The 10835-nt window shown below is 45.4% G+C and overlaps 1 protein-coding gene across 1 annotated transcript in view; it reads right to left on the bottom strand.

The window, feature by feature from the left end:
- Positions 1-4651: 4651 nt before the first annotated feature.
- Positions 4652-10835, bottom strand: part of LOC119284129 (F-box protein PP2-B10-like) — a 12203-nt gene continuing 6019 nt past the window's right edge. The window contains exons 2-4 of the mRNA XM_037563386.1: positions 5790-6178; positions 5570-5688; positions 4652-5111 (exon numbers count right to left, since the gene is read on the bottom strand). Of these exons, the coding sequence (XP_037419283.1) occupies positions 4652-5111; positions 5570-5688; positions 5790-6178 (968 nt within the window). The remainder of the gene's footprint in view (positions 5112-5569; positions 5689-5789; positions 6179-10835) is intronic.

Below are 10835 nucleotides of genomic sequence, written 5' to 3'. Positions count from 1 at the left end.
CGGATTCTTCTCCAGTCTCACTGTCTGCGTCGCTACCGTTGTGACTGCGGGGGATGTTGAGTATCGTGATTAGTAGGAAAGTTAGGATAGCGTAGGATATTATTCTATCTTGCCTTGTACTTCAAGATGATCATGTACTCCTATATATATGCCCATGAGGCTCAAGCAATAAAATGAAAAAACTATTCCACCAATCCCTCTCTCCCTTCTAACAACCGGCAAGTTAACTGGTTAACCGGTTGAATTCTTGAACAAGGATTTTGTGTTAGACACAGACTCTTGTTCGGAGAAGGCCCATTTTTTTCTGGGAGCCCACCTTAAAGGCTCGTACGTAGCATCATCATCACAACCAGCAGCCCGGCTCATGTGTGTGGCGATCCAATCGGATTTAGGTGAGCTATGAAGAATCGGATGCGAGATCATGCGTGCATATATACTCCACCAATTCTTCTCTTTGACAATCGCATCGTTGCCACCGACGCCCTAATCTGCCCATACCTCCATAAGCAGAGCAATTAAAACTACGTACGATCTGCTGGAATCCGAATCGGCAGTACACGCGGCCGGCCGCCCCCCAGCCCCACGCCGTCACGGTGGGCTGACCTTCCGCCGGACGAGTAAATTACACAAAACTACCACTTTGAAGGCTAGATTTACGAAAAACACTATAATTTTTTTTTCAGAAAACAACACGTCTACGGTAATTTTTTTGCAAAAAATGCTGATCGGTCTATCTTACGCTGTTAAGTAAGATTATGACAGATGGGTCCCATTTTTTGCTGATGTGGCATAACATTTTACCAAAGACAGTGTTAGATAGGTAAAAAAGAAAAAAAACACCCGCAAGTTTTTACCCCTGTGCTCCGCAGGCCTTGCCTTGTGCTGCCATCAGCCAGCCGTCGGAGGAGAGGAGCTCCCCACCCAGCGCGCCGTCACCTCCGGCGAGGGATGCCGCGCTGTCGCCCCATTTTGCCCCAGCGCCGCCACGTCCGGATCCGGTGAGGGATGCCGCGCCGCCCCGCCGATTTGGCCTTCTGCGCGAAGAAATGCCCAGCGAAGGCTGCCGGATCCAGCAAGGTATGCCGCGTCGCCACCCCGTTTTGCCCCTAGCGCCACCACGTCCGGCGAGGGATGCCGCGCCGCCACCCCGTTTTGTCCCCAGCGCCCCACGTTCGAATCCGGCAAGGGATGCCGCGCCGCGCCGCCGATTTGGTCTACAGCGTGAAGAGACGCCTGGCGACGGCTGCCGGATCCATCGAGGTATGCCGCGCGGCCGCCCCGATTGGCCTCCAGCGCGAGGAGGCGCCCAGCGTCGGCTGTCTGATCCGGCGGGGGATGCCGCCGCTGCCTCGATTTGGCCTCCAGCACGAGGAGGCGCCCAACGTAGGCTGCGTTGACGACCCAACTTGTGGCGAGATGCACTCGTCTGATATCGTTTTTTTCTTTTTGATTTAGGGGTGCCTGTGTAAAATCTATGGACTACTTTGTAAAACTAGATTGAACTTGACCTGGCATGAAATGTTACGCCATGTAAGCACAAAGGGGCCCCAACTGTCATAAGCGTGCTCAATCGAGCCAAATCCGCTGATCAGTGCTTTCTGCAAAAATATTACCGAAGACATGGTGTTTTTTGCAAAAGAAAATGTATTATAGAGGTTTTCGCAAACCTTGCCTTCAAAGTGGTGGTTTTCTGCAATTTACTCTCCGCCGGACTGTCATCATGCACGATCCACTCGCCTCCGTGCTTTTTGCACGAAATGGCGCCACACACTGCTCACACTGGCCACCATGACGAGTCGACGAGGGCGTCGCGCTGCACGTTCTTGGTGTACCTCCTCACCCCGTGCAAGGGCCGCATCATGCATTCTGCCATTGATTTAGGGCACGTTGACTCCCCGAAGAAGAGGATATGTGAGTACTGCCATGACAACATGAACTGGGTGGGCAGTGCGGATGGCACTGCCGCCTGGCTCTTCGCTGATACTCCAAGATTATTCATTGTTTTTACTGGAGCCGTCAGTCGTCACGCCATTGTCCCAGTTCTGGAGCAGGATGTCCGCTGGTTCAAGCGGCGGATGAAAAATCCCCACGGCATTGTCTATGGGGATGGCACCGTTTTTTCTCTATAGCATTATTTACCAGCCCGGCAAGCTTGTTTTCTTGGCAGCCATCCTATGAGCCAGTGATACTTCTTGGCGTTTGTTGAAACAGAGCTAGTATACTTTGCGAGCTGCAGCATCCATTGTGGCGTTGCATACCATGACGACAAGATTCTAGTGTGCGTAGATTTGCACCTCAGGTGCATCGTGACGCTGGATGATAGTGTGTCATGGTGGAAGACAAGACAGGACAACAAGTATATACGTCATTTTGCTACGTCTTGGAGTCTTGCGATGATTGTTGTGGGTATCTGTGATGGTTAAACCAGACCCGTACCGTTGTAACATTGATGATTACCCCGCACATGCGCTATCTCTGATGATGCACGCAACTGAAGAAGTGGAAAATGGAGAAAATCATATCTACCATGCACGTGCATTTGCTGGCCGTTGATTTTGTAGGAGATTCATCTTCATGCATGCATACTTTATTATTATTGCTCAATCCATCTGCCGTATCCCATCAATGCGGTCATATCAACTAGTTACTAACAATAAAACAAGTCGTTGATGGTTGCATAATTTTTCATAATCTTTTTTGGGTTATACTTTAATAATGTTTATAATGTTTGAAGACTCAAATTTCAAATCTTGTCAAAATATATTCAAGAATGCTTTTGTTTCAAAGGCCACTTCACCAGGAACATTAATGAACTTTTTCCATGGAATTAACAAATTTCGATGAAACAAGTTTGAAGCCTGGTGATTTAGTTGTCAAAAAAAAAACATATTCAATATTGGTCTTGTTTTACAGATCTTGCCAAGAAAAAACACATTTGTGTAAACAAAAATTAAAATAGATTTTTATTTCAAAATGTATTAGGCATCTAGTATCTTTTTTTTGCGAGAAAGCATCTAGTATTTGTTTGAATGAAACTTAATGACTAGAGAATAACAGATGTTAGGGTATAGAGAGAACATCATAAATGATATCAGTGGGCAAAAAAAAAAAGTGCGTGCATGCATGGGAGGTCCCGTGCATTGTAGAAATTCCACTCTCGTGGACAATGGCGACACGATGTGGTGGGTAGTGAGAGATGCTCGAAGCATGGGAGACCGTGTCCTGTTTCTCGGGTTCCCCACTAGCTTTGCCGTGGATGCCGCACAATTGAACATGGATGGTGGTTGTGCGCCTACTTCGTTTCCGGGTGTTGCTTGTTCAAGTACAACTTTATTTTTATTTTTATTTTTTCGGAAAAACTTTCAATCTATTCATCTTCAATCATGGCAGTACAACGAATATCAGAAATAAAAATTACATCCAGAATTGTAGATCACCTAGCGACGACTACAAGCACCGAAGCGAGCCGAAGGCGCGCCGCCGTCATCGCCCCTCCATCGCCGGAGCCGGGCACAACTTGTTGTAGTAGACAGTCGGAAAGTCGTCGTGCTAAGGCCCCATAGAACCAGCACTCAAGAACAGCAATCGCCGCCGATAAAAAATAACGTGGATCAGAAGTATCCAAACCGAAGGCACACGAATGTAGACGAACACCGACGAGATCCGAGCAAATCCATCAAAGATAGATCTGCCGGAGACACACCTCCACACGCCCACCAACGATGCTAGACGCGTCGCCGGAACGGGGCTAGGCGGGAGACCTTTATTCCAACTTCAGGGAGCCGCCGCCGTCTCACCTTCCTGAGTAGGACACAAACCCTAACAAGATTGAAAAAAACGACTAAAAACGGAGCCCTCCCGCCGACCCTTGCCACGATCCACCGCGCCTCCATGGCCCTAGGGCCACCGGAGATGAGGCGGACCTGCGCCGGCGCCGGCGAGAGGCACGAACCCTAACTTTCTTTCTTGGCGGTGAGACCGAGCTTGTGCGTGGCTTATGCGTCAGCCTATCATCACTCCAATACAAGAAATTAGGAAAACACTGGAGGCTCCAAAGAAGAAGAAGAAGCAAAAAGTTCGCCAATTTTAAATTGGATGCATAGAATCAGACCTCTCAATTAACCTCAAGAGGGGTCGATGTATAACAGAGGGGGAGGGTAATATTCCCCTCTCTATTAATTAGCATTTTATTCTTTTAAAATCAAACAAACAAAAAGGATGCATCGATCCCCATACAGAAGTAGAATGAAACACTACGTGTTCATTCATCGGGCATGAGACATGCACCTGATGAAGTGTAGGAATGCAAGGGCAGATAATCCCTAGTAGAAATTCATGCGTGGATAGCCATGGTAACACGGACATGTAACACAAGCGAGAATTCCAATGTGTTTGATCTTAGGCTGTGTGTGTTGGTTTAAGCATGACATGCGAGTTTAGGTTTGGTATTTGAGTTTTTAACAGGATGACCGATCTAGCAGAGGGAGGGTAATATAGCTCTCTTCATTGGAGGTTTCTTTTTTAAGATCAAACAAGCAAAAAGGATGCATCGATCCCCATCTACAGAATTAGAATGAAACCCGAGAGAGCAGTTAAAAAAGCACATTGCAAATATGTATGATGCATGCCTCAGTTTCTCTTGTATACTGGATTAAACGGTCGACGCATTTGGTTTAATCCCAGAAGCTCCTCCCTTAATTAGATCCGTTTGATTCTTACGCCTTATCTTCATGCCCTGCATGAAGAGACCGCTCTTCTCATTCAAACGTTTCGTCTCCACTAGGCTGAAGGACACGTCGCCATCTTCATCCCCCTCGCATACAAACTCACCTAGTTCCAGCTCCATCCAACCATCAGCCCTTTCACGAGGGAGCACTACGTCCTCTGTATAGCATCTTTGCGGGTTATGTTGGATGCAGAGCTTGCGCGCAATACCTGTGCCTCCAACGCTCACAGATGCATCGGCTGGCGAGTCCAGCCCGTAGGTCTCATCTGCCAACTTGAACAGCATGTAAGTGGCATAAGGTGTGCCTTGTGACAGCATCTTGCCGTGTATCTTGCCGCGGATTTCCATCCAACAAACAAAGATGAGTTGAGCACCTTTAGAGAACCTATATATAGTGGAACAACGTGTTAGGATAGGATTTTCTTTTTGCGGGGAATGGGTTAATTAGGATTCTTAATGAAGATGAAGGCCAAACAACAATATAAGTTGCAGGAATTAAAGCCATCCAGCATCGCGTGCAACAAAGTACCTCAAAGAAAAAGTTAAGTTGCAAAGTTGATAGTGATCATTATCAACTGCTAGTTTCGTTCGTGATTACTCACTATTCTGGGTTTTGGCTGAGATGCTAATTTAATTTAGCACTGTAGGTTGAGAACTTCAACCCAACTGAAATTTGATGAAGGCAGGTAGAATCATTAATTCAGAAGAGAACACAAGATATTGTAAAGTGCACTTGCAATCAGATGGCAACGAACGAACACAGGTAGCATCATTAATTCAGAACACAAGCTAAGGGCTGGATGGCAACGGCAAGGAAAGAGCAAAGGGAGGAAGGCTAGGAACCTCGAGTCGGCGAGATCAATCCAGGACCAGTACTGTGGCGTGTCGTGCCGCGCGATGGACAGCTGCTTCGCCGACACCATGTAACACTTGGCGCCGGAATCCCTGTCCAGCCACATGCTCTGCAGCATGGCAGCAACTGAATTGATTAGCTAGCGGCCACCAAATTTATTCCAGGGCTTAGCTGTTGGGTTTGGGGGATCAGCCCGCCCTGTATACGTACCATGAGTCCGCCTGAAAGGAGGATGGAGCTGCCGGAGAGGCAGAGGAACATGTCCTTCTTCCCGCGCCCCGGCAGCGGCTCTCCATTGGCCAGCGGCGGGAGGTCAGCGAGCGGCGGCAGGAAGCAGGCCCAGACGGCGTCCGATTTGGCGATGGCGCGGAAGGCCGGGGAGGGGGAGGGGGCGTGCCTGCGATTGTGGCGGCCGCAGATTTGGCGGTTGGCGGCGGCGAGCAGTGCGGGCTGCGGGCGGTGTGGGCCGGCGGCGGTGGTCGCAGGTGGAGGATGTGGATTGTGCGCGGTGCCGGCTGAGGCTGGATCTTTCCAGCTGGTGTGGGCAAATGGCGCGAACAGCGGTGTGGCGCGGTCGTTGCGATGGGCAGTGTTGTGACCTGTGGTACCGTGATGGAGTTGTTGTTCTAGTATCGGTTCGTGCCACGAACCGAGACTAAAGAGGTGGTGGTAGGCTGGGGCCCCACCAGGCCCTTTAGTCCTAGTTCGTGACACGAACTGGTATTAAAAGCTCACATTTACTCCTGGTTTGTATCATGATCCGGGACTAAATGTTTTCCTATATAAACCCTTCGTTCAACCCATGATCGAGCTCTCTGTTCTTCCCCTTTCCTCTCCTCTCTGTTCTTCCCCAAAGCTCAGGCTCATCTTTCATTTTGCCCAAAATTTGTCAAGATTTGAAGGCCCCCCATCCATTCAAGTGATCACAAAGGTTAGCAACTTTGTCCTTTTATCTCTCATTGCTAGATTAGCTCTTGCAATGCTCTATAAGTATAGTGATTTGTGGATTTTAGTTTGGGAGTAATTATATGTGGTAGTTTATTTGATTTATATGCAATTTGAGCTCAAACTCTTACTTTGCATATATATGTGTGGTTTACTTAGTGCCTTCCCGTCCACGGCGGTAAGCATCATGAAATTGGTGATGGAGGATGGTTGATGATGACGATGGCGACAGATCCCCTCTCCGGAGCACCGAACGGCCTATAGATCAGCCCTCTCGAGGAAGATTAGGGCTTGGCGGCGGCTCCGTATCATAAAACGCGATGAATCCTTCTTTCTGATTTTTTTTCTCCCCGAAAGTGAATATATGGAGTTGGGGTTGAGGTCTGTGGAGTACCAGGGGGCCCACGAGGCAGGGGGTGCGCCCTGCACCCTCATGGATAGCATGTGGGCCCCCTGATGCTGATTCTTTTGCCAATATTTTTTATTAATTCCAAAAAGTTGCTCCGTAGATTTTCAGGTCATTCCAAGAACTTTTATTTCTGCACAAAAATAATACCATGGTAGTTTTGCTGAAAACAACGTCAGTCCGGGTTAGTTCCGTTCAAATCATGCAAGTTAGAGTCCAAAACAAGGGCAACAGTGTTTGGAAAAGTAGATACATTGGAGACATATCAACCACCTTGGTGAGCCTCTTGTTCTTATCTTTTTTATAAAAAAAATCATGTTTGTGTGATTTGGATATATAGTTATTTGTATAATTTTCTTATGCATACGTTGTTTGTTATACATAGTGGCATGGTATTGATATCCGTACCGGTCGGTCCTCGTCCGGTTTATGATTCAAATGTGGTATATTATATTTTATAACTATTTGTTGCATTTCGTGTTTATGACAAATTATACCCATCAAGTTGACATAGATATTTTTATCTAGGATGTATGCGAACCGGAAATTCCAATCGACCCTATTGTCGAGAGGTTAAATTTAGTTGAAAACGAACACGAGTATTTGAAAGAAAAATTGAAAAGAATTTAAGAAGAGAAGATGAAACTAGAGTTGTGTGTTGCCGATGTCTTCGATGATCACAAGATCAAGATGGAGAAAATGCGCTTGAAGATTAGAAATGTTAGAAAATATGCCATTGCTAGTGAGGCTTGGTATCATTATGCCGTTGGATCAATTGTTATCTTAGTTGCGATCTTGATCGCATTTTTTGTTACATTTAAATGCTTTAGCTAGACAATTTGTATGTTGTTCTATGAGAATAAGTGTGTATGAACTTTACGTATGAACTTGTATTAATTTGATCTTTTCGGTGTTGTGTAATGAAGATGAGCTGGCAATGGATGTACGATGACCGATGCTCTCCCCAGTTCGTTGAAGGCATGCATACTTTTTTGATTGCGGCTGAGGCAAACAAGCGGGCAGATGGCTTTATGTGTTGTCCATGTGCTGTCTGTAAGAATGATCAGAATTACTCTAAGTCAAGAACCATTCACGTCCACCTGTTTGAGTCTGGTTTCATGCCCCACTATAATGATTGGACCAAGCATGGAGAAAGAGGGGTTATGATGGAAGACAATGAAGAAGAAGAGGACGACGACAACTATCCTGGGCATGATACTAATAGAAAAAAGGTCAAATGTGAAGCACATTAGTGCCGATTTGAATTTAAGCCGGCACTAATGTGTCCATTAGTGCCGGTTCCAACGGCTAGGCGGGCGGACATCATTAGTACTGGTTCGTGGGCAACAATTAGTACCGGTTCTTGTCACAAACCGGTACTAATGATGCTGTGTCAGGCTGTGGGCCCCACGAACACCTTTAGTACCGGTTCATGGCATGAACCGGTACTAGAGTTTCTTATTAAGCTGATTTTTAGTCCCACCTCGCTAGAAGAGAGGCAGTAGGAGCGGTTTATAAGCCGTGAGTGCAGAGACGATGAAGGAGAGGCGCAATGCTCACATGCAGGTTGCTTAGCTTCAAGCCTTTCGGAATAAAATAGATTGCACGGAGCTATGTGCAGTGTAGTCTACCCTATTCCGAAAGGCTTGAAGCTAATTAACGAGCATTGCACCTTTTTTATTTTTAATAACTTATTAGAATTCCAGAATTCTTGTGTTATGGCAAAAACTGGATGCACTTCGTGTACAAACTGAACAATCTCTTTCGAAGTATCAGGGCCGGTTTCGGACGAAAAATCATCTGTTACACCGGCACTTCATTTTTTAAACTTATTACAACTTCAGACTTTTTTGCGTTCAGTACGCACCATTCTAAGCCACGTCATCAATTTTCAACCCTTTCTGACATCATTTGCTCCCCTAGCACGAACCGGTACTAAATATGATACTTCTCAAACTATCACAAGCATTTGGTCTTCATTGAACTCTATGTGTAGGATCTGTGGCTGCAATAGGAGTCTTCGCAGGTTCTTAAATCGGTTGAAGATTCCTATTGACAATTTAGATTTTATACAAAAAGATCATTGACGATCAATGTATTTTTTTATGTACTTCTCTGTAGCAGTAGCGTGTTTTGCCTGAAAGGTGGTACTGATCAATGTATTTTTTCTGTGTTCAGATGCACAATTTAAATATGTTACTTCTCGAACTATCACAAGCATTTGGTCTTCCAACACGTCCTGACATCATTTGCTGTTTTTCAGTCACCGATTTGTTTAGATCAGAGCTGGATGACCGTGAAAATGAAAATCACTACAAAACAAACTCTGAAAATGTTGAAGGTATCATCATTTCACCCGCATAGCATGTGCGAAAGAGTAGAGAGGGTCACGGCAAAAAAGAAAAAAACTATATAAAAAATTACTCAGAAATAAATAGAAGGAAACGAATAAAGCAGAAAAGAAAAAACTATATAAAAAAATTACTCAAAAATAAATAGAAGAAAATAAATAACGCAGAAAAGAAAAAAATTATATAAAGCAAAAATATTCACAAAGAAACTAAATACAGCAAAAGAAACTACTCGGAAATAAATAGAAGAAAACAAATAAAGTAGAAAAGAAAAACTATATAAAAAAATTACTCAAAAATAAATAGAAGAAAATAAATAATGCAGAAAAGAAAAAAATTATATAAAGCAAAAATATTCACAAAGAAACTAAATACAGCAAAAAAAAACTACTCAGAAATAAATAGAAGAAAACAAATAAAGCAGAAAAGAAAAAACTATATAAAAAATTACTCAAAAATAAATACAAGAAAATAAATAATGCAGAAAAGAAAAAAATATAAAAAAATTGTTGGGGAGCTGCCCGGTGGGCCTACCAGACCTAGGGTGTGCAAATTCAGGCCAATAAGGGCCAGCAGGCTCACAGGGCAGCGCGCCGGAGTTAGGCTCAGAAGCCTGCTATATAGAGGAGTTCGAAAGGGCAGCCGCGGCTGGGTTTATAAATCAGTGCGGCTGCCCTTCGCTCGGCGAGGTGGGACTAAAAATAACGCACTGCGGGTGGCAGCGCACGACCTTTAGTACCGGTTGGTGGCTCCAACCGGTACTAATGGTTGTCCTTTAATACCGGTTGGAGCCACCATCCGGTACTAAAGGCCCTCGTTTCGCACCGCTTGGCCTGGCCAAAATTGGCCTTTAGTACTGGTTGGTGGCTCCAACCGGTACTAAAGGCCCCTCCTATATATATGACACTTACGAAAATTCAGTTCCATCGACCACTTCTTCTCCACTTCTCACGCGACATCTATCGCGCCGCCGCCGCCGCTCCGTCGCCCCCGCCGCCCGTCGTCGCCGTCCCCGCCGCCACCGCCGCCCGTTGTCGACGTCCCCGTCGTCGCCGTCTCGCGCCGCCGCCCCGTACTACGTCGCCGTCTCGATCGCCCCCGGCCCGCCGCCCGTCGTCGCGCCGTCCCCGTGGCCGACCATACGCCGCCGCTAGTACGCCGCCGCACCCCGGCCCGCTCGTACCCACACACACACACATACTACACACACACACACGTGCACACACAATACTACACACATACATATTTTTTACTTATTTTCTGTTTTCTATTGTTTAGATTAATGTTAGATGAATTTCGTAGATAAGAATGTTAGAATGTTAATGTTAGATGAATTAGAACTAGTTTTTTTAGTAAGAAAATTTAGCTATATGAGATTACTTGAACTAGTTGAATTAATATAACAAGTTTATTTTTAGTAAATGCTTAGTTGAACTAGTTGAATTAATAGAACTAGTTTATTTTTAGTAAGAAAATTTAGGAACATGAGATTATTTGATCTAGTTGAATTAATAGAACTAGTTTATTTTTAGTAAATGCTTATTTGAACTAGTT

This window comes from Triticum dicoccoides, chromosome 4A, assembly GCF_002162155.2.
Source record: "Triticum dicoccoides isolate Atlit2015 ecotype Zavitan chromosome 4A, WEW_v2.0, whole genome shotgun sequence".
Classification (NCBI taxonomy): Eukaryota; Viridiplantae; Streptophyta; class Magnoliopsida; order Poales; family Poaceae; genus Triticum; species Triticum dicoccoides.
Note: the sequence above shows the minus strand (reverse complement) of the source record. Positions and strands in the feature narration are given on the sequence as shown.